The 24,226-nt window shown below is 43.6% G+C and overlaps 1 protein-coding gene across 6 annotated transcripts in view; it reads right to left on the reverse strand.

Annotated features, from left to right (window-relative positions):
- MYO7A (myosin VIIA) overlaps nt 1–24,226 on the reverse strand; it is a 148,117-nt gene that overhangs the window by 34,519 nt on the left and 89,372 nt on the right. For all 6 annotated transcript variants that reach the window (XM_078390211.1, XM_072993470.2, XM_072993469.2 and 3 more), the window contains 8 exons: nt 19,171–19,329; nt 16,582–16,674; nt 11,162–11,256; nt 8,880–8,964; nt 5,182–5,400; nt 4,412–4,519; nt 2,294–2,503; nt 1,912–2,115 (listed from right to left, as the gene is read on the reverse strand). In XM_078390211.1, the coding sequence (XP_078246337.1) occupies nt 1,912–2,115; nt 2,294–2,503; nt 4,412–4,519; nt 5,182–5,400; nt 8,880–8,964; nt 11,162–11,256; nt 16,582–16,674; nt 19,171–19,329 (1,173 nt within the window). The remainder of the gene's footprint in view (nt 1–1,911; nt 2,116–2,293; nt 2,504–4,411; nt 4,520–5,181; nt 5,401–8,879; nt 8,965–11,161; nt 11,257–16,581; nt 16,675–19,170; nt 19,330–24,226) is intronic.

The following is a 24,226-nucleotide window of genomic DNA, read 5'->3' on the forward strand; positions in this document are numbered from 1 at the left end:
AAAGATGTGATGGGTGGTCAAGGCAGAAGGAGGGAGTGGTGAAGAAGACAAGTGGACAACGGGCGGGCCGAGGTGAAAGCGCAGCCTTCGATCTTGGCTCTTTGAAGGCTCTCCTGGCCGCATCCTGAACAGCAAGGGGCTTCTTCTGTTTCATCTAAAGTATCTGCCCTTTGTAACTTCAAAATAACCCTGAAAACAAACCTGAGCCAGGGGGTGGCAAATGGAGGCAGATGGGAAAAGTGGCACACAAATGACTGGCATGGGGAAAAGGGGCCAGCCTATATCACCTAAAACCACAGTGTATCCCTAAAGTCCAGAAGAGAAGGGGGGAAAACACCCAACTGAGTGTTATTGTAAACTGCAGTAGGGCTTGTCATAGGGACATGGTATTAAGAACAACAAGGCCAGTGGAGGTGATGGCATTCCAGTTGAACTATTTAAAATCTTAAAAGATGATGCTGTTAAGGTGCTACATTCAATATGCCAGCAAGTTTGGAAAACTCAACAGTGGCCAGAGGATTGGAAAAGATCAGTCTACATCCCAATCCCAAAGAAAGGCAGTGCCAAAGAATGCTCCAACTACCGTACAATTGCACTCATTTCGCACGCTAGCAAGGTTATGCTCAAAATCCTCCAAGGGTGGCTTCAGCAGTATGTGGACCGAGAACTCCCAGAAGTACAAGCTGGTTTCCGAAGAGGCAGAGGAACTCGAGACCAAATTGCTAACTTGCGCTGGATTATGGAGAAAGCCAGAGAGTTCCAGAAAAACATCTACTTCTGCTTCATTGACTATGTAAAAGCCTTTGACTGTGTGGACCACAACAAACTATGGCAAGTCCTTAAAGAAATGGCCACTTTATCTATCTCCTGAGAAACCTATATGTGGAACAGGAAACAACAGTTAGAACTGGATATGGACCAACTGATTGGTTCAAAATTGGGAAAGGAGTACGACAAGGCTATATATTGTACCCCTGATTATTTAACTTATATGCAGAATACATCATGTGGAAGGCTGGACTGGAGGAATCCCAAACCGGAATTAAGATTGCCAGAAGAAATACCAACAACCTCTGACATGCAGATGATACCACTCCGATGGCAGAAAGTGAGGAGGAATTAAAGAACCTCTTAATGAGGGTGAAAGATGAATGCAAAAAACGGTCTGAAACTCAACATCAAAAACTAAGATCATGGCCACTGGTCCCATCACCTCCTGGCAAATAGAAGGCGAAGATATGGAGGCAGTGACAGATTTTACTTTCTTGGGCTCCATGATCACTGCAGATGGAAACAGCAGCTGCGAAATTAAAAGATCCCTGCTTCTTGGGAGGAAAGCGATGACAAACCTTGACAGCATTCTAAAAAGCAGAGACATCACCTTGCCAACGAAAGTCCGCATAGTCAAAGCGATGTTTTTTCCAGTAGTGATGTATGGAATTGAGAGCTGGACCATAAAGAAGGCTGACTGCCGAAGAATTGATGCTTTTGAATTGTGGTGCTGGAGGAGGCTCTTGAGAGTCCCCTGGACTGCAAGGAGAACAAACCTATCAATTCTGAAGGAAAACAACCCTGAGTGCTCCCTGGAAGGACAGACCCTAAAACTGAGGCTCCAATCCTTTGGCCATCTCATGGGAATAGAAAAGACCCTGATGTTAGGAAAGTGTGAAGGCAAGAGGAGAAGGGGACGACAGAGGACGAGATGGTTGGACAGGGTCACTGAAGCGACCAACATGAATTTGACCCAACTCCGGGAGGCCGTGGAAGACAGGAGGGCCTGGCATGCTCTAGTCCATGGGGTCACGGAGAGTCGGAAACGACTTAACGACTAAACAACAACAAAAAGACATCCATAGACTTGTATAGGATGCCTTGTCTGACTTTTCTGTCCTGGGCTTCGTACAGACTCACCAGCTGGTCTCCTTCATCCTCATGGTATAGGAGCGGCTGCTTGAGAGGCCGGCGTACATAGGTATGCGTGGTCGTGCCCTGGAAGTACGTGGCAGCAAACTTGGCAAATTTATACTCCGACAGGTCTTCTTCCTCTTCCTCAGGCAGAGGCAAGGCCGTGTCCAGGTCATCCTCTTCTAGTTCCTTCGAAACACGCTCAAGATCCTGGGGAGGCAAACCATCACAGATGTATCTAAATCTATCTCTAGGAACTTCCGTATCAAAGATGAGAGAGCAGGAAGAAACCCAGGCTAGCAAAGTAACCTTTCTAACATGATCAAATTTCCAGAAGCAGAAAATACTGTGGGAAGAACAGATCAAGAGCTGCTGGAATTCTACTTACCTCAAAACCATTGGGAGCTTGCCCTTCTTGGCCCGGCAAAGAGCTGGTCGTTCCCAAGAACCCAAACATTTTGTCCACCATGTCGGAGTCATTCACAGGTTCGTTTCGGGCCTTCTCCATCTTCTGGAGGAGTTCCTTCTTCTGCCGAGCTTCCTCCTTTTCCTTCACTTCTCTTTCAGCATCTTCTCGAGCCAGCTGGGCCAGGCGTAACTAGAAGAGAGCAGAAGCCATGAGTAATCTGAACTCAAGATAGACACACACATGCCAAGGATGGCAACCTTGGAAAGGCAAAAGTAAGGGTTGTCAGCCTGGCAGCATCTGATTCCCTGAGATTTCAGGGCTGAGACCCTGAGGCAGCAGGTACTCGTGACGCCACCGAGGCAACCCCTTTCTGTGATGTCACAGAAGCAGAGCAGGCAAGGATCAGAGCAGGAGAACTGCTGCTGAGCCAGCTGGTTGTGGAAAGAGGCACAAGACGCTCTCCTCGCCTTCAAAGGGCACAAAGGGCCCCACTCACCAGCTCTCCCTCTTACCCACATTTTATCAACAATGCACGAAACACACACTTAGAAACAGCGTGACGTAGAGACAGGAACTCTGGCACCAACTGGGAATGCGAAGAGACTGGTACCCAGGTCTTAACAACACACAAAGATCAGATATCCTTCAGCATCAGCACCGCTTGCCCTGGGATTTGTCTCCCAGTTTGGAGAAGCACGGCCAGTCCCTGAGATAGCCGTCGGTGCCTTAAGACCGGATACCCCCAGGCTATATGCGTTTTGCTGGTGTTCTTACACTGCTCCTTGCAGTGCAAGATCCCGGATTCCACCTTCCTTCTTGAGATAGAATGGGAAGGAGAAGACAGGTCCAGCATCTGAATAGGGGTGTTCACATGGACTAGCAGCAAACCACATTCCTGACTATCAAAGACAAGAGAGCTGTCCTAAGATGGTTCGATATATACACATAAACCTGCCCATCATCTTCTTCAGCCACCTGAACCGTTCAAACTCAATATTACTAAAACCTCCGCAGGTCATGGGAAAGATTTCTCTTCATCATTTCCTGATGGTGAGAAGCACTCAGCAGTGGAACAGCTCGCCTCCCGAGGTGGTGGGTACCCCATCGCTGGAGGTTTTCAAGTAGAAATTGGACAGCCGTCCATCCCGGGTGGTATGAGGTCTCCTGCCTTGGGCAGGGGGTTGGACTAGACGATCTCCAAGGTCCCTTCCAACCCTACCACGATTCTATGATGATTCTATGATTCTATCTGTAACCTTCAGGGAGGCTACAAGGGCTGCGTAGCTCAGAGGGTGGTGAACGTGGGCTCCATAGTCCAAATACAACCTTTGCCCCTTCCCACAACACCTAAATATGTCATTATTTTAATTCCACCCAGTTTTGTCTCCCGCCTCTCCAACTCTGGAGTGACACCTTCCTGCCAAGAACATCCCTGAAAATGAATTTGGCCCCTGGTCTAAAAGAGGTTTCCCAGCCTTGCTGAACGGCCTGTCCAGACTGGCCGTTTTTGGGTGTGGGGCAGATTGAGCTCCAATGGGTCTGTTGAGTTCAGAGGGAGGAGGCATGTGTCATCTGACATGCTCCCCCCATCCAAACAGCAAATGGCCCCTTGTAGCCTGATCAAATTTCAATTAAGCGCTTCCCCTGATCATTTGGGAAAGGTCAGGGGAAGTGAATTTTTTTAAAAAAACATCACTTCTCCCTCCCTCTGTTGGTGGCTGTTGCATTTTTCTCCCTTTGCTGCTCCCCTTCCCTCCTTCTCCCCTCACTTTCTCCACTGGATGGCAGTTGGAAGCTGAGGAGGCTGCTCTCTCCCAGCTAAATCACGAGCATGCCAAAAAGAATGCATGCCCTACCCCTGGGCCAGAAAGGTGCACGACAGCTCTTAAAGGAGAAGGATGGACCATTCTAAGTAGAAACACTTTCCCCCAATCCAAACCATGCAATCAGGGATCTACAGGAGATACCACCTCTATACGCCAGTGTGGACAGGATCTGTCAGTCTGTGCAGCTCAAGGAACGTTTGGGCTGGCCCAGAAAGATCAGAGTGTGTACAAAAAAACAAGGCAAAACCTGAAAGAAGACCTATCGAGTCACCTGGTGTTTCTTTTCTGCTTCTTCTTTGGCTTTCTTTGCGCTCATTTCTTTCCGCAGCCGTTCCTCTTCAAGCAGCCGTAGTTTTTCTGCCTCCAGACGGCGGTGGTACTGGAAAAAGGGATGCAAACATATGAGTTGGATGGACCTATAGGGCTTGTTTTAATCCATGAACCTGAGTTGGGAGGTGCCAAACAAAACACAGAGCTAAAGAAAATATGAAGTGAAATGCCTACTGGTTTTTTAAACCCTTGATAGAGCAGCAGGCAGAGGTGGCACTCCCAAGAAGCAAGGTGCCTCACCTTGTCTCAGGTGGCTACTGGTCATGAGTGGTAGACAGTGGTATAGTGCCAGTAATCATCATGACAGGCTCCATCGTCAGCCCTCTCCCCAGGATCATCCAGAAAAGACTGGGATATAGAAAGGAGCAGGTCTTTTGTAAAGCTAATGACTCTCAATTGCCCATTCAAGAGGAGCTTAAATACTTTGTATTACAACCAGAATAGATCGCAAAAGCCTGGGAAAATCCACCTCCTACCAGCTGAATGCGAACTGCAGCTGTGCTCAGAGGGAGAAGCCAGACTTGAGCATAGATGATACCATGGTCCCTGTTGAGAAGAAGGCTCAGGGCTTTGACCCTGTGAGAAATAGCTCCAGTACACCACGGGGGTGGATCACAGCCCACTGGAAATGCTCCTCGGCTTCATTACTAGCCCAGGAAAAAATATACTCTGCATCAGATCGTGTTCAGCTTTGAGGAAAGCAGCGCTTACCTCTCCCTTCAGGCGCTTGTAAAGACGGCGAGCGATCATTCCTCTGGCGTAGGCTTGGATGGTGAAGACAGCCCAGAGGCGGTGGCGGAAGGCACGTCGCACCAGGAAGCCCCGACACCTGGCTTGGAATTCGATGACCCGCTTGCGCGCCATGTGGTACTGCTTGTGCAGCTTGCGGGAACGGTAGAGGGCCTGCAGCCGCAGGAAGCCGATTCTCATCTTGGAAAGGAGAGAGAGGGTTGAGAAAGGCAGTCATGTTTCACCAAACAGGGGGGAATCAAACATTTGTGAAACGAATCTTCGCATTCAAGGCACAGTTTTCGACCACAAGCCGCAACGACAACAGACCACGCGAACAGCCCCTTTCGAAGTGGTTGCTGGGTCAGAGCGTTATGGCAAAACAAGGACGTGTCAGTCACATTGCATCTTTAAGACTAGAAGATATATTGCAATGTGAGCTTTCATGGGCCATAATCCCCTTCCTCAAAAGGACAGGGTCCACAAACGGGTCATGTAACTTTAGTAAAGGTAAAGGTTCCCCTTGACACTTAGTCCAGTCATGTCCGACTCTAGGGCATGGTGCTCATTCCCGTCTCCAAGCCGTAGAGCCAGTGTTTTGTCTGTGGACAGTTTCCATGGTCACGTGGCCAGCGCGACTAGACACGGAACGCCGTGACCTTCCCACTGTGGTGGTACCTATTTATCTACTCGCATTTTTACATGCTTTTGAACGGCTAGTTTGGCAGGAGCTGGGACAAGCAACGAGAACTCCCTCCGTCGCGTGGATTCGATCTCACAACGGCTGATCTTCTGACCTTGCAGCACAGAGGCTTCTGTGGTTTAACCCGCAGCGCCACCACGTCCCATGGCTATGTAACTTTAGCTTACTTTAAACTAACAGATCCAGCATTATTCCACCTTTAGGATTGGTTGTGCTCTAATCTCATCAGATATTTCCCTCAAATCCAGAGAAGTGCCTGTTCTCCTTATTTTGGTTGTCTTGACCTTGTCTTCTTCATCTCCAAAACCTTAGTTTATTTTTTGGTGTCATTTCAGCGCTATGGCACTTCCCATCTTAGGGCTACCACACCATGACAGTAAAGAATCAATAGTAAAGAAAGTAGGGAGTGGCAGAGGGTCCAAACACAAGCTACCCACTTTCCATACCTCACAGCTAGTGAGATATTTCTCGTTTCCTTCTTCCCTCTGCCAAACTGTGGCATTGTTATCATTTAAACCAGTGGTTCTTAACCTTTGTTACTCGGATGTTTTTGAACTGCAACTCCCAGAAACCCCAGCCAGCACAGTTGGTGGTGAAGGCTTCTGGGAGTTGCAGTCCAAAACTCCTGAGTAACCCAAGGTTAAGAACCAGTGGTTTAAACCAAGCCCCAAAGGCTGAATCCAGCCGTGAAAATGAAACACCACTGACAAGAAGAGAGCAAAGAACAAGAGCACAGTATGAGAAAAAGGCAGACTTCCAAAAGGTTCCAACAACTTAGTTTCACAACCGAAAATAAGTGAACACCTCCACCTGCTGGCTGCTGTAGTATTTTAAAGGCTTAGGATGAAATCCCCTCTACCCCTCTTAGGATCTCCTTTCCTCAAATGACAAATAAAGAAGTAAAGTAAGGGGAGGGATGAAGACTATATCAGGTTGAGCCCTGAATCGGGCTCAATGAAAAAAAGAATATGCCCCCCCCCCAGCTATGTTTGATAACAGCAGTTTCAAAAAAAGTACATCCATGTGCCTACAGGATATAGAAAATAAGGCACAGTTTGGCTTTTCAATATTTTTTGTATCAACTCAGGTCATGTAAGAATGGCAGCTATAGCGATTCAGCCATTATTTGAATTGCTTTATAATTTTCCGTTTCCATCGAATGGCCAACCAATCCATTTTTTTCAACCGTGCCGGCACGAGCGTTTAAAAATTACTTGCATTTACCCATATTGGTTTGGCACGTGTGAATGTGGCTGTCAATTTACTTTGCGCTGGGCACCTCATGCCCACCACATTTGTTTCCTTTTTCATTTTCCCCCCCAATGCTAAGCGATGTATCGGTATTCTCTCCCCTAAAAGTTTAGCACTGCATCACTTCCTTACTGTAACATTCATTTCAGGTTGGACCTTCCCTTGTCAATGTGGAGAAACACGCCCCCCCCTTAATGTCCGTAGAGAAACAAAGCATCTTAAAACCAAAGAAGTGCCAAGAGAAACCTCGTATTATGAAACATCTTCCAATACTGCCTTCTAAAGTTTTTCACATGAATTTAGATACTGCTTTAGCGATATACCATTTAGCTGTTTTTAACAAAAAAAAAATTAAGCCATTTTAGAGCAGATGGGAAATGAGCCAATTTGTTGGGTGGGCACTTACAGCCACAAAACCTATTCAAATTTTTAAAAAATGTATCAAAAGAAAGACAGCTGTGTGAATGCACCCAGCAATTTATAGACTATGTATATAAATATCTGTATAAATGAAATGGGAAGTTGAAATTATCCAAATACTGTAGCTTGTGTGATTAGGCCCTCGGTGTCAAACAAGCTCTCTCTATATGCAAAGCAGTGATATTTTTGCATCTCTGGATACATATTTAAATCCTTATATCTGGGAAGATTCTCAGTCATCCAGGTGAGGTGATCTGGAAGTTGAGTCATGGCAACTGGACGTCCTTCATAGTAGGTTAAAACATTGTGCTACTCATCCTGGAAATAAGGAGGAATTTCCTGATGGGGAGAACCATTCAGCAGTGGAACAGCTCGCCTCCCGATGTGCTGGGTGTCCCATCGCTGGAAGTTTTCAAGAAAAGATTGGACAGCCACCTGTCCCGGGTGGTATGAGGTTCGGGACCGTATGAGGCCTCCTGCCTTGGGCAGGGGGTTGGACTAAATGTCCTCCAAGGTCCCTCCCAACCCTACGACGATTCTATGATTCATCCAAGTAGCTTCTTCAGTCTGAGGAGAGTTGATAGGAGATCCCTAATCTATCCCCATGTTCAGACCGGAGGGAAGCGAAACCAATGGAGAGGATCTATCAGGGATCTCCTACCAACAACCCTCAGACTGGAGAAGCTACTTAGAGGAGTTGCCAAATGTTTCAACCTCATAAGAAAGAAGTCCAGTTGCCATGACTCCATATCCAGATTTAAATCCGTAGTTTTTCAAGGGCAAAGCTATTGATCCTTTTCTCAATACAGTGGTGCCTCGCATAGCGAGGTTAATCCGTTCCGGATTAACCTTCACTATGCTGAAGCATCGTTGAACGGATCAAAAAAACCCATTGGAACGCATTAAACATCGTTTAATGCGTTCCAAATGGGCCAAATACTCACCATTCAACGAAGCTTCGTAATGGCCGGCAGCCATTTTCACGCCCTCGCCTCGCTTAACGAGGGCGCGAAAACGCTGCGCGCGGCCATTTTCGGGCTTCTGGCGGCCATTTTGGCCGCCGAACAGCTGATCGTCGGGCTTCGTTTTGCAAAGATCGGTAAGCGAAATGCTTACCGGTCTTCGCAAAGCGAATTGAGCCCTATTCAAAAAACGTTAAGCGATCGCATTAGCGATCCGAAAAAACGGATCGCTATGCGATTTTATCGTTATGCGGTGCGCTCGTTAAGCGAGGCACCACTGTATTGATGTTTCCAAGTTAGACAGACTGACGCCTTGACTCCATGTATATCGCTAGCGTACTTACAGCACCGTAGTTCCTCCGACAATTATGCCCCCTCCAGTTGCGTTGAATCATTAGAACGGCGTTCCTCACTTTCAGGAAATTGGACCTGGAAAAGAGATGCCATGTGTTTTTTTCTATCTGTACCTGTATTGGTTTATCTTAAAGCTTCTTTAGTCCAAAACAACCTGAGTGGTGCCTCGCTTAACGACGATAATCCGTTCTAGGAAAATCACAGTTAAGCGAAAACATTGTAAAGCGAAATTAAAAACCCAATTGAAATGCATTGAAAACTGTTCAATGCATTCCAATGGGGTAAAAACTCACAGTCCAGCGAAGATCCTCCATACAGCGGCCATTTTCGCTGCCTGTACAGCGAGGAATCCGTCCCTCAGCGCAGCGGGGAGCCATTTTATGCACCCGGCAGCCATTTTGAAAACCCGACGATCAGCTGTTTTTGATCGTCATAAAGTAAAATTCCCCCATTTACAGTAGACCATTGTTTTGCGATAGCAATTGCGATAAAAAAATCATCATAAAGTGGATTTGTCGTAATGTGGGGCAATCGTTAAGCGAGGCACCACTGTAATGCTTTTAAGATCTTTCCTTCTGTTTTCAGTGGCACCACCAGTACCACTGCTTCTGTTGCCAGCCTCAGCCATTTTGCTGCCCGAAGATGGACAGGATGGCACCATTTCACATGGAGAAACCAGACTGAATCTTGCTTTAGACCTCAGTCTTGATCATGGGACCATGTTCTCCGTGGTACTAGGACACAGAGGGATCCATTCAACAGCAGCTGGACTTTCCCCCCAACCATCTTTAAAGCAGCCCCAGATAGAGTGCATTACAGTAGTCCGGCCTGGACACCATGAGTTCATGGAAAGCTGGAGAAAGGCCAAACCTCTCCAGATGGAGGTAGCCCTTTTAATGTCTCCTGGCTACTGCAGGCATCTGATTTTACGAAGTCATTATACACTCTGGCAGAACTCAAAGAACTAAAAAGAAACAAAAGAGTAGTTTGGAAAATTATGGATAATATGTCAACCTGTTTCAATAGCATGCTAGAAGATTTGCACGAATAAAAGATTACATCTGTGCCAAAAAGCTATCCACTTTGTGCATTGCATACTCAAGGAGCTGCTGCAGAAAAACGCTTTCGCTGGTCATCACACACCTAACTCTAAAATATGGACAGATTTGAAGCAGGATCTTTCTTTCTTTCTTTCTTTCTTTCTTTCTTTCTTTCTTTCTTTCTTTCTTTCTTTCTTTCTTTCTTTCTTTCTTTCTTTCTTTCTTTCTTTCTTTCTTTCTTTCTTTCTCTCTTTCTTTCTTTCTCTCTCTCTCTCTCTCTCTCTCTCTCTCTCTCTCCCTCCCTCCCTCCCTCCCTCCATCCCTCCCTTCCTTCCCCTCTCCCTCCTTCCCTCTCTTTCTTTCTTCAATATGCCTGGACAGACCAACACTTCTTTAAAAGCCCCAACAATAAGCAAAGCTATATAGAGGAAAGCCTGTATCCCTAAAAATGGCTTTTCAGCCAGTGAATGAGCCAAGGCTTTTTCTTATGACCTTGACTTAACAGGGAAAGATGCTCGTCAGCAGAAAGCATTGTTTGCACTTCTTGCTGAAGCATAGATTTCCTTATTCCTGGACTGTTATTTTCCTGAACTCTGTAAGGAAGGCATTAACCTACTGCTTGAATTAGGGTAAAGTTGACTTCCTTCTTAGGCATCCAAACACTCGCTAACAAAGTGTGCTCTATATTCATCAGTTAATCATCAGTTTCCCTCTTGTGTCTGTAATTAAAAAAAATACATAGCAATCTTGCTTGATTATGAGACGTTTGTCCACTGCCGGCCACCTGGGATTGAACCCCAGGTCACGAGTACAGTTTTGGCTGCAGTCCAGCAGTTTAACCACTGCACTACGAGGGTCCTGAAAACTTGCTGAAGATGCTAAAGGACATATCTAGGAGGTTACATGTCCTGCCCTGTGTTCTCCTAAGCCAGCCTACTGCTCTCAGGGTGACAATGATCCATCTTCATTGCCAGAACAAGGAATTTGATCTGCTTTTTTATATGGAATGGGGAGGCCCTCTTGTATTACGTTCCAGGAGGGAAAATCATGGACTCCCTTACAAGCTGACTCAGGACAACAATCACCAAAGAGAGAATAGGACACGGTGCCCTGGGCAACATGCCGGCCTTTCCTTGCTGCCACTCACATGGTTCCCGGATGTCATTTCAGGACCCGAGGACACGCAGGAAGACATATGAGTGGGAACCGGCCTCCCGGATCTTGCTTCCTACCTGTCTTTAAATCCACGGACCACTTTCTGGATGAGGATAACCTTGTCGGTGATGGCTTTGTCCCTCTCAATCTCCAGGAGCATATCATGATGATCCTGAGGAAAAGAAGAGAGCAAGAGATCTGTCACTTCTGGAGGCTGACTGCATTTTCTATGCGGTTGAACGAGGTCCTGTCGTTACAGAGCTGTATGCAGCCATCGGGAGGCAGTGGAAGACAGGAGGACCTGGCGTGCTCTGGTCTATGGGGTCACGAAGAGTCGGACATGACGTAACGACTAAACAACAAGGCTTCCCTACTCCATGGATTAAGCTTTGGCCATGTGAATTCAGCTTGTGCACAGAAAGGAGGGAAGAAGAGGGAGGAAAACGTGATTTGAACACACCACAGCCATATCAGTTTCATTTTGAGCTCGCCTGTTTTGCCTTGCCTCCTGCTTTGGGAGGACCATCTCACAGCAGTGGGTCTGCACCCCTCCACAGCAAAAACAAAGGAGTGGGTTTATGTCCTTCCTAACAGTGAACATCTGTGCCATCTACATTTTGGTATCTTGGGTTACTGCTTTGTGAAGCTACAATACGTGCATCCATGAAAAATGCCCATTCTGACCAGATGCATTAAAATGGAAGAACATGGATTTATTGCAGGAAATCTATTTGTTTGATTTCTCCTAAGTAGGAAGACATGCCAGGTACTGACTTCTCGACTCACCGTTTGCATGCCCCTTTCTCTTGCAGAGGGAGGCCTTGCCAAATTTAACCGGGGCAGGACTCGAGATGACTTAAACAAATTGGAGAACTGAGCCAAAAGGACACAAAATGATTTTCAACAGGGGGAAACGTGAAGTTCCGTATTTAGGAAGGAAAAACAAGAGGCAGAAATAGAAGCTGGGTGAAAGTTGGCTTTTCCATCTGAGAAGAATCAAGAGGTCCTAAAAGAGCGCAAGTTAAACTTGAGTCAACAACGCAATGTATCGCCAAAGGAAGCAAAGGCTTGTTGCATCAATAGAAGTATAATGTCCACATCAAGGGAAGTAAGAGCATCACTCTGTTCTGCTTTGGTCAGTCCTCACATGCAATATTATGTTTTTTCATTCTGGTCACTACAGTTTAAGAAGGATACCAGCAAACCAGAATATATTTGGAGGTGGGTCACAAGGACAATAAAGGCCTGGGAATTAAGCTCTATGAAGAATGGTTGAGGAAACTGGGTGTGTACAGCATAGAGTAGTGACATGATAGCCATCTTCAAAGATTGAAAGATGCATGTGGAAGATGCAACAAGCTTGCTTTGTCCAGCTCCACAGGCAAGAACCCAAACTAATGGATTCAAATTATAGGAGAGAAGATTTCTCCTAAACATTAGGAAAAGCTCTTGACAGTAAGAGATGGTCAACACTGAAACGGACCGCCTCAGAGAGTGGTGGACACTCCTTCACTAGAGGTTTTCACACAGAGATTGGATGGCTACTCGTGGGCAATGCTTTCTTACTTAGTCAAAGGGTTGGACACAGAAGCCCAAGATGGTTCCCTTCCTGGCCTACACTGCTAAGAATCAAGGTTCACATGGTTCTAGAAAAAGGGGTGATAGCCATGTAGACTGAGGTAGAAGCTGTCATTCTTAGGTGGAGTATATGTTCTTACTCAAAAGGGAACTGAGGCTACACCCCTTGCAAGAATAAGCTGCCACCTATATCAGTTCTCTGAAGGAAATCAACCCTGAGTGCTCACTGAAGCTGAGGATCCAATACTTTGGCCATCTCATGAGAAGAGAAGACTCCCTGGAAAAGACCCCGATGTTGGGAAAGTGTGAAGGCAGGAGGAGAAGGGGACGACAGAGGACGAGATGGCTGGACAGGGTCATCGAAGCGACCAACATGACTTTGACCAAACTCCGGGAGGCAGTGGAAGACAGGAGAGCCTGGAATGCTCTGGTCCATGGGGTCATGAAGACTCGGACATGATAATGACTAAACAACAACAACGAATATCAGTTTCAAATACTGGACAGAATCTTCCCCTTCTGACCCCTGTATTTTTGTGTGTGTGTGGATACCAAACAGGGGAGGCAGGAAAGGAAAATGGGAATCTCAAATGACAGAGAGTTTTTGGGGCTAGCTCACGTGGAATATGAACAAAAGAAAACTTTGGGAAATTCCAGAATGAACCATTAGCAAACTTTCTGTTGTGTCAGGATTAACTATTTCACATTTGAGGGAATTCAGAAACATGGAGAAATTTTGCACAGATCATGTATCAGTAAACTTAAATAGAATCCCCATAACTCCGGGTGTGTGTGTGTCCATGATCTACCACAGATGCCTGAAACCACAGATATGAGGAAACCCTAGATATAACATACACGGGCAGGACAAAAGTCACAAAGGGGCACGTTTGTATGTTGTACATAGGGGTACAGCAAATTGCCGATATGTGAAACCACAAATATGGTGGTCCTACTGCATTCATCGATACATGTATGGAAGTGAGAGCAGGATCATAAAGAAGATTGACTGCTGAAGAATTGATGCTTTTCAATTGTGGTGCTGGAGGAGGCTCTTGAGAGTCCCCTGGACTGCAAGGAGAACAAACCTATCCATTCTGAAGAAAATCAAGCCTGAGTGCCCATTGGAAGGACAGATCCTGAAGCTGAGGCTCCAATACTTTGGCCACCTCATGAGAAGAGAAGACTCCCTGGAAAATACCTTGATGTTGGGAAACAGCGAAGGCAAGAGGAGAAGGGGATGACAGAGGATGAGATGGCTGGACAGGGTCATCGAAGGGACCAACATGACTTTGACCCAACTCCAGAAGGCAGTGGAAGGCAGGAGGGCCTGGCATGCTCTGGCCCATGGGGTCACAAAGACTTAGACTTAACGACGAAACAACAACTGCATTTATCAGACAGTTTATCAGGTTTAGGATGTAGAAGGAAAAGTGTGTGTGGTTCTTTCACACTTCTTGCATGTGCGGGTGGGAAAAACCCAGTTCGAGCCTCACCTATCAAGTTTGGGAAACATGAGTACATTCCTAATTGGGTTCCTCCCCTTCCGGACCTCCCTCACCCCACCCACAGGCCATGGGATGTCAATGCATCTACACAGTCTCATATGACCTCATCATCCCCCAATTTCCTCCTCAGACCATTGTTTGGTCCTGACTACACCCTTTGAAATGGACAATCTCCCTGTTCTCTAAAGAAGTGGGGAAGGGATACGTCTAAAAATATGTGCACAGATCACACCAGAATAGTGATTTTAAAAAAGATGCCAAAATGGGTCCGTTTCTGTATTTAATTTCTTCAGAAGAGCAAGGTTTGCTCGTAGAAATCTCAGTCCTATATAAAACCATATGGGAGGCATAGGATATTTCCAACTCTCCCTACAAATGGAAGCAAAAAAGACTGAAAGAAGGAAGTAAAGAAAAGAAAAAAATTATCTTTGCACATTATTGCATTGTATTTTATGCATATAATTTATCTCTCTTTAGCAGACATTTTTATTAGCAGGGCTACAAAGTTCATTTAATTAGTACATGCATCAACGAATGCTTTCACTGATCTACTGGTGGGAGGAGGGCGATTTTACTTGGTGCTGCTAGGATTAAAGGACAACTTGGTCTGTTCTCTGAATTAATTTTGGTTCTGGCTAATTAATGTAATAGGGAAACACATATATAAGATGAATGTTCTTGACATCACCCCTTCTTTGTTTAATAAATAGTAAGCAATTTCTTACTCCTTCAGCAGCCATAAAACTGCCCATACACTGTCCTTCGTTTTTATTTTAAAACATTCAGGTGAAAGAATGTAACACACAAAATCGAAATACAAAAACATCAGAAAAGCAATACTGTGTGCATCAAATAACAGGAACAAATGTAGACTCTTGTCTGCGTGTCCATGTGTGCGCATTGCTTCATAATGAACTCCTTCACTGGAGAACCAAATCAATTAATGCACTAGAATCCTCTTCATGAAATTTGCAGCTCGCTAACAAATCCCTTTCAATTTTTCAAGAGCCTTGGGCTAAGGGTCAAAGGGTCTCAAGATGGGCAGATGGTGGGGGATGAAATTTGTGGCTGCTGGCAATTACCACTCAAGTGGTTAGATTACCTGGTGCCGTCTGAGGGCGTGACTACATTGCAGAGATGAATCAGAATGAATCACTTTGCTGGGATTCGATTCACAAATTATATTAGGTCTGAAATCACGATCCGTGCTCACACACGGGCTGCAGATTGATTTGGGAGTCTACCGTTCATAGTGGTTGTGATGTGAGTCACATCTTGCATGCTCACCTGCTGATCAGGTGATCAGAGCAATCAGCCGGGGGTCGGGTGCATGCACACAGGCGGCACCCAGTCTCCCGGAAGGAAAACTGGGACCTGGCTTCTGTGCATGCGCCCACTTCCCGGTTGATCCGGGCATTCACTTGAGGATCAGATTCCTGCGCACAGCTGGCATGCGGACTCCTGGAAGGCTGCACAACTGCACCACTATGGCTACAGCTGTTGTCACATTCCCACCAATATTGTTGTACCACCGCTGCCAGCAAATATTTAACCACAATTGAGTCCCTAGATGCTTTGTTTTAAAGTGTGTTTTTAAAGTTTTGAAAGCTTGTAATTAATTTTTAATGAGTACAGTGGTGCCTCGCTAGACGATGATAATCCATTCCACTGAAATTGGTGTTTAGCGAAATCATGGTCTAGCAAAAAGCATTTCCCCATTGGAATACATTGAAACCTGTTTAATGTGTTCCAATGGGGAAGAATTGTCGTTGTCTAGCGAACATCGGCCATAGGAAAGCTGCTTTGCGAACCTGTTTTGCGAGCGCGGAGGAAGCTGTCAAAATCGTCATCTAGCAAATATCGGTTTGCGAAGCAGGGACCAAACATTGTCCAGCGAAATTCCCCCACAGGAATCACTGTTTTGCGAATCGCTATAGCGATCACAAAAAGTCAATGTCTAGCGCAAAAACTGTCATGCGGGGTAACTGTCTAGCGAGGCACCACTGTTTTCTAATTCAATTGCTTGTTAAGTGTCATATATTTTGTTTTTTAATATTACAGTACTTGCTTTAGCATTGTGAAGCACTTTGGGCCTCCTCACTGGTAGAAACTACACAAAATCATTAAATGAATGAATGAATGAAAGAATGAATGTTAATACGACAGGAACTTAAGAACACTCTCTTATTTTGCTTCCATCAGCCCAGCTATTCTGCCCCAGTATTGGGGCAAAACATATATCTTTCACAACCTAAATGAGATTTGTCCTCCATAAATTTCTGTAACTATCACAGTGTCACCTTGGAATTAATCATTTAATGGCCGCCACCACGCTTGAACGGCTAGCCTGTTATTGGACGCCGTATGCCTGGGCCTGGTGACTCTTTCCCGCAGCCTGACCCCCATCTTACCTTCAAGAAGATCTTCGTCTTGCCGATCTGCCAGTCATCCTCTTTTCCCAACACAGCCTCAGCAATACGCTGACATGTTCCACGCAGGTCCTCCTAGAAGAAAGGGGATGGTTGGGTTGTACAAGTCCTCATCACTGCAGTTTCCCTTTAAGATAGGCTTCTTGTATACAGTATTTTAGTGAAGATCAATGATGCTGTGCATCTCAACCTTTTTCAAGCCACAACCCCTTTTATAATCCCCTTCACGGATGGCTGCCTTGACTTGGCAAAGGGGCTTGATTAATTCAGAGAAGCTATGGGCTATGCCGGGCCAACCAAGACAGACAGGTCATAGTGGAGAGTTCCGACTCAACACAATCCACCTGGAGCAGGAACTGGCAAGCCACTCCAGTATCTTTGCCAAGAAAACCCCACGAACAGAAACAAAAGGCTAAAAGATATGACGCTGGAAGTTGAGCCCCTCAGGTCGGAAGGCGTCCAACATGCTACTGAGGAAGAGGGGAGGACAAGTACAAGTAGCTCCAGAGCTAATGAAGTGGTTGGGCCAAAGCCAAAAGGACGCTCAGTTGTGGATGTGCCTGGAAGTGAAAGGAAAGTCCAATGCTGCAAAGAGAAATACTGCATAGGAACCTGGAATGTAAGATCTATGAACCTTGGGAAGCTGGAGGTGGTCAAACAGGAGATGGCAAGAATAAACATCGACATCCTGGGCATCAGTGAACTGAAATGGACAGGAATGGGCGAATTCAGCTCAGATGATTATCATATCTACTATTGCAGGCAAGAATCCTGTAGAAGGAATGGAGTAGCCGATGCTGCAAAGAAAAGTACTGCATAGGAACCTGGAACGTAAGATCTATGAACCTTGGTAAGCTGGATGTGGTCAAAAGGCAAGAGGAGGAGGGGATGACAGAGGACGAGATGGTTGGAGAGCGTCCTCGAAGTGACCAACATGAATTTGACCCAGTTCCGGGAGGCAGTGGAAGACAGGAAGGCCTGGTGTGCTCTGGTCCATGGGGTCACGAAGAGTCGGACACGACTTAACGACTAAACAACAACAACCTGCGACACTCCACACACACCACATGCTTGCATAACAAGGCATTTTTAATGGGGTGAAGTCGTCCCTTCTCAGAAAACAGAGGCTTATTTCTCCCCCAAAAGGCCTGTTTCTCACATAAATACACACACACTAACTTTAACATCCAGCTTTGAAAAGCCAAGGAAAAATTATTTAACAAGGGCATATAAAGTGACCTGCAATCCCCCCAGAAAACACTTTGCGACCCGCTTGGGGGTCACAACCCCCAGGTTGGGGAACACTGATCTATAGGATAGCAGTTTTGTGGTCCACCTATTAACTCAACAAGTGTAATTTCAGTTAGTGCATTTAGGATTAAATGAATTCTCTAGAAATATTCTGATCTATGTTGCGTTTGCATATTCATCTATTTCTAAGCCAGAACGTTGGACTCAATGGCCTTATAGGTCCCTTCCAACTTTATTATTCTATGATTAATCTGTGATTTTTTTTAAAAAAATTAGATAATATTTAAATATCTATTTTAAAACATGTTTGTCCTCCAAACACACATTTTGGAACACAATTGCACACTTTTATGAGCTGAGAACTATGTCAGAAAAGTTAGGTGGTGCAAATAATGGAATTTCAATCTGTGTTGTTCCTCCAGGGAATATAGATCAGGACAGCCCAGATCTAAATGTGCAAAGAGAGATAATATCCCGAAGTAGCCCTACATCACACAGACATGTTTTGGGCTGCACTTCCAAGCATAATCATCTGCCACGAGTTCAACACCAGGAGATACCTGGAACAGTTTCCATTCAAAGCACAAATCTCATTTTCAAATTTCCCATCATCTTTCATGATTTGTTATGCTGGCTACAGCGGATGGGAATCACAATTCAGCATTTGTACGTTTCTACCCTGTTTCAGGAAATATCCGATGGGCAAAACATGGGGAGGTGGGGGTGGATAGAGACACTTTTGAAAAGCATAACCAATTCCACCCAAACAATGAAAGGGCAAACTTCCTGGAGATATGATTTGGACCACGAGGCCCGCGTTTTCGAATAAGTGCTCAAATTACGTCTCTTCACCTCTGCTGCACTTTTATATGTATAAATACATATGTTGCTAATAGCTTTCAGGAAACTGGGACAGGGCCTTTTTAGTGACAGCCCCACGTGTTTAGACCGTTTGGATTTTTAGAACAGGAGGGAGAGAGGGAAGGCCAGATCCCTGGTGGGCTTTGGTATGTGTGTCAAATTTAAGTCCGAGAATTGGTTGCAGGCTGCGTCAGGCCAGGAAATGACACAAAACTCCCAAAAGTCTTAAAGAATCAAATTCAGAAGTGCCTAGAGATTCCACTCTTAGTTTTCATTTGGGGAGGGGAGGTTGCTCCCCTTATTTGTGCAAAAATGACTGCTTCCGGATGCCCCTTGAAAGCATCCATCTTGAAAGGGAAGTGGGGCTTTGTGGTAGCCACAGTAGGATCTTCTGCCCGCCCGCCCCACACGAGAGAATGGTGCATTGTTTGGTTTAAAGATGGGAATGAAGAACGATACCTGTTTGTAGGCAGGCTTCACCCCTGGCATAAGCACGCGGTACCTGTCCACGAATTCTACGAAAGTGTAGCGGATAGGGTAGCCCGCTCTGCGGATCCGGATGGTCTCCATCATTCCAGAGTATCTCAGCTGGCGGACACAAAGCTCCCGGTCAAACAACTGCAGAGGAAAAAGAGGGTTAGGAGTTAATGGTTCTGCAGCGTGGATACAGAACCCTTTACAGCACTAAAAGAAAAGTTAAAAAGAACTGGGGGTGGTCACCAGGGTTGGGAATTGAGTCGTGGGATTTGCTGTCAAGTCAGACTTAAGTCAAACCAGGGACTTGACTTGGTTTTTCCCCCCAATGATTTGGACTTCAGTCATGGCTTGGAACCCACCCAGAATCTCCCTTTTTTTTCCTGGGGAGGGAGGAATCTCATTTTAAATAGGGATTTGGTCGTGGGGCGTGAGGCTCAGGGCTTGGTGCCAAAGACTTAGACTCGGATCTAAAGACCTTCTGAACCTCCCTAGACATCCTTAAATGGGTTTCCAGAAAGGAAAATGTTTACATGAAAAAAATAAACAGAAAATTCGGAAGTGCAGCGATAGAAACAGATCCAAACAGGAAGCAACAACAAGATAATATTTCTTAAATATGTCATCAGCTCTACACCAGATACTACTTTGGAATATCTTGGCCTAAATCTACTCACTAATCCCAACCACACTAGGCCCACTGAATCCATGGGATTTGTTGGCTTGTTTTCTTACCACTTCACAATTGATTTAATGGATCTACTCTATCTGAAACGAACAACAACTGGATTTAGGCTCTTGTCTGCATGCTGAGTATACGAATGTAAACATTTGTACAATTCACATCCATGGACTTCCTTCCCTTCAATTCTGCTCCATTTTTCTTCTGTCAGTTTTTAAAATGAGGATTCCTTTTTAAGGAAATCTGTCATCCTCTTATTTCTTCTGCATAGTTCTTCAGTATATTATTTGTTCTATATTTTAAAATGGTTTATTTTATATGTTGTTAGCCACCCAGAGTAGTCAGTTGACTAAATGGGTGGGGTACAAATTCAATAAATAAATAAAATAAATAAATAAATACAGTGGTGCCTCGCTTGACGACGTTAATCTGTTCCAGTGAAATTGCTGTAGAGCAAAATCGTTATCAAGTGAAATAAAAAAGCCCATTGAAATGCACTGAAAACCGTTCAATGCATTCCAATGGGCGAAATACCTGCTCGTCCAGTGAAGATCCTCCATAGGGCAGCTATTTTCTGCTCCCTGTAGAGCGAAGAATCCATCCCTAACACAGCGGGGAGCCATTTTGCACAGTGGATGGCCATTTTGGAAACCTGACGATCAGCTGTTTTGATCATCGTAAAGCGATAAATCGGTTCTCGAAGCAGGGAACCGATCATTGTAAAGCGTTTCTTTCCTATCTAAACATTGTTTTGTGATCGCAAAAGCGATTGCAAAAACCTAACCATTAAACAGATTCGTCGTGGAGCAGGGTAATCGTTAAGCGGGGCACCACTGTAAATATATTGTTTCCATTTTCTTTTTATTTTCTCCTGGTCAGTTCGTGTGTGTCCCTGTGTCAACACACCCTAACTCCCAACTGTTGCTTTGTCAGGATTTTGTTGTTTTGCTGAACAGGGAGTTAAATTTAATATTGGAATGAAAGTTCAGAGTCATGAATGTAAAGTAAAAGCCAATGTAATGACCAACAGCATACAGGTGTAACTAACTGATGTAATGCATGTTTGTTAGCCAAGACCAGCTGCAATCATGATAGGATTACAAAACATCTGGAGACCCAAAACTTTGGCACCCTAGAGGCATTAAAAACATCTCTTTTTTTAAAAGTCTTTTCTCCAGCTCTAGAATTCCATCGTTTTAAATCCTCCACTGGCTGGTTAGTTGATTTGTTTTTAAAAGCCATTAGGCTTCACTGTCTCCAGTAACAATTTGCTGCCTAAAAAAAAAAAAGCTGTCTCATCATTTACCGCTGCTCTGAAAACAATCTGTACTGGAAGGATTCCCTCAGAGATAACGCAGTCATCTGGGTAAAAACAAAACCTGTTTCCTTTGTACCTATAAAGCACAATGTTCCCATTAGATGCATTTAAAAAAAACACACAACAGGAAAAGTATAACAACAGGGAAAGAAAATGCTTTTCAGTTGTTGTTTTTTCATGAAATCATATTTCCTGTTACTCTCAGATCTTGCACTTTTGGGCACAGAATCGCCTCCCTGAACCAGTACTTTTTTTCTTTTACTATCTGGTTACACCATGGCCGGATCTACACCGCCCTTTCAGTTTTTTCCTCAATCCACAGTCCTTCCCGTCGTTCCACACCATGTCAACCCCACTGCTCCCAACTTTGGGTGAAAATGCCTGCTATCTCTCCCTCCCGGCAATTCTTCTCTGCAGCAACGTTGGGTTCTGTTTTTATGACTGCTCTATCTTGACTCCAGAGAAAAAGGGAAAATTGCGTGCAGTGCAGAGTCGCATTTGGAAGCCTCTTCGTGTGTTTTGATGTGGCCCCTTTTCTGCCAGCCTGGCCCATCCATTCCCCGTTCACTTCCTTTTGTCGTGCTTGAATTGCTCTGCGTTTTTTAATGTTCAATATTTTAATATTCTAATGTTTGAGACTGGCAGGGACGAGGACGAGTCGTGGGATTCACTGTCACATCAACTTAAGTCACACCGGCGACTTGACTCAAACTCTATCCACCCATCTGTCTTTTTTTTTTTCTGGGGGAAAAACTTGTTTTTAATATGGACTCTGGGCTTGGTACCAGAGACACAGACACAGACTTCGAACTCGGACCCAACGATTTGCCAACAGATCTGTGGGCCCGAAACTCCAGCTTGGTGTGTGCTGTCAAGTTGGAACTGATTAGTGCAACCCTAGTAGGGCTTTTGAGGTAAGTATTTAAGAAGTGTATTTTACCATCCCATAGTGAGTTTACATGGCTGAGTAAGGATTTGAACCCAGGTCTCATGGGTTCTAGTTTATCAATTATCCAGTACACCACACTGGGAATCTGTGATCACTCCAGATATTACCGAACCGCAAATCCCATTACCCGTCTCCCCAATTCACTTGTTTGGCAGGGGGCTGACAGAAGGTGAACGTCAGTTAGCTGCGGGATTCTGGGAGTTGTAGTCCAAAGGGGTAATATTGTTGTGCTCTGAGCTTTGGACACATAATAAGCTATACCGGCAGAATGAACCGTACCATGTTGTAAAAAAAACTCCTACATACATGGTGCTCGTGGAAATTCACAATTAAATTACATGTATGCATTTTTGTAGACCTTTTATCCTAAAACTAGAATTTCTGTTTGGATTTCTCCCCATAGGGTTTTATTTATTTATTTATTTAAGCTAAGAATATCTAAATGTGTAATAAACAATGGCATTATGTTTATCTAAGATGGGCGGATCAGCTCTATTATGGTCCAGGCACGAGATACGATATTCAGATATTCTGAAAGAGATCAGACTGGATATCTCCATCAGAAGCTTTTACACAACCTAATTTTATGTCTTCAAACAGATTGCTTAGATACATAGAATTACTAAAAGGAAATTGTAAATTAAAAACAAAACATGAGCGGGAAGAACAAGATATATAAAGAGAGAGATTGGTGGGCTAGAATGCAACTGGAATCTAGATATGTAAGAGATAAAAAGGAAGGTTTTTATGAAGAGCAAATACCCCTGGATAAAATACTATTAGAAACAGATGACAAAGGGATTTTTAAAAAAGTATGAATTGTTATTAGAAATTAAGATGGAAGATGAAGTGGTAAAAGATTGTATGACCAAATGGGCACAAAATATAGGTCATAATATTGATATTGATGACTGGGAAGAAATATGGAAGTCAATTAAATCATTTTCCTTTTCTTTTTCTCTATCTTTTTTCTTTCTTTCTTTTGTATACCACCATCTTGGAAACCTTTTGTTTAGAACTAATTAGTATAAATGCATATTATATGTTTTTTAAACTTGTTTTAACTGATGTAAGCCACCCCGAGTAGACGTTGTCTAGAGGGGCGGGGTAAAAATCAAATAAATAAATAAATAAATAAATAAATAAATAAATAAATAAATAAATAAATAAATAAATAAATAAATAAATAAGTAAGTAAGTAAGTAAGTAAGTAAGTAAGTAAGTAAGTAAATAAATAAATAAATAAATAAATAAATAAATAAATAAATAAATAATTTAAAAATTATGAAATCAGTAAACTTTAAAGAAAATATATACAAAATGTTCTACAGATGATACATGACACCAGATAAGTTGTCAAAAATGTATGAAGGTTCATGAAATGTATGTTGGAAATATAAATTACCAGAGGGAACCTTGTATCATATGTGGTGGACATGTAGAGAAGCAAAATATTATTGGATAAATGAATGTTTGCTATGTAATATACCATTTAAACCAGAATTATTCTTATTAATTCTGAGAGAGTTTGGATAGGAGAGCCATTTGGTGATATATATAAAAACTGCAGCCGGAATACTATATGCATGGAAATGGAAGAAAACCGAAATACTGTAACAAATTGTGAAGAATTTGTGGAAAAGATTATGGAAGTGGCAGAGATGGATGTATTAACAGAAGCTTTGAAAGACAATTTAATCCAAGAAGCAACTGAAAAATGTGACCCTATATATATAACATGAAGAGTTGGACACGACTAAACGACTAAACAACATATATATATATATATATATATATATATATATATATATATATATATATATATATATATATATATATATATATATATATATATATATATATATATATATATATATATATATATATATATATATATATATATATATATATATATATATATATATATATATATATATATATATATATATATATATATATATATATATATATATATATATATATATATATATATATATATAACTGGGTGCGTTATATAACCTGAAAGCCAAAAGTGATAATTTTAAGACAAAACAGTCAAATAACATATATTATGCCCTATATTTTGTATATT

The sequence above is a fragment of the Pogona vitticeps genome, chromosome 3 (genome assembly GCF_051106095.1).
Source record: "Pogona vitticeps strain Pit_001003342236 chromosome 3, PviZW2.1, whole genome shotgun sequence".
In the NCBI taxonomy this organism is placed as follows: Eukaryota; Metazoa; Chordata; class Lepidosauria; order Squamata; family Agamidae; genus Pogona; species Pogona vitticeps.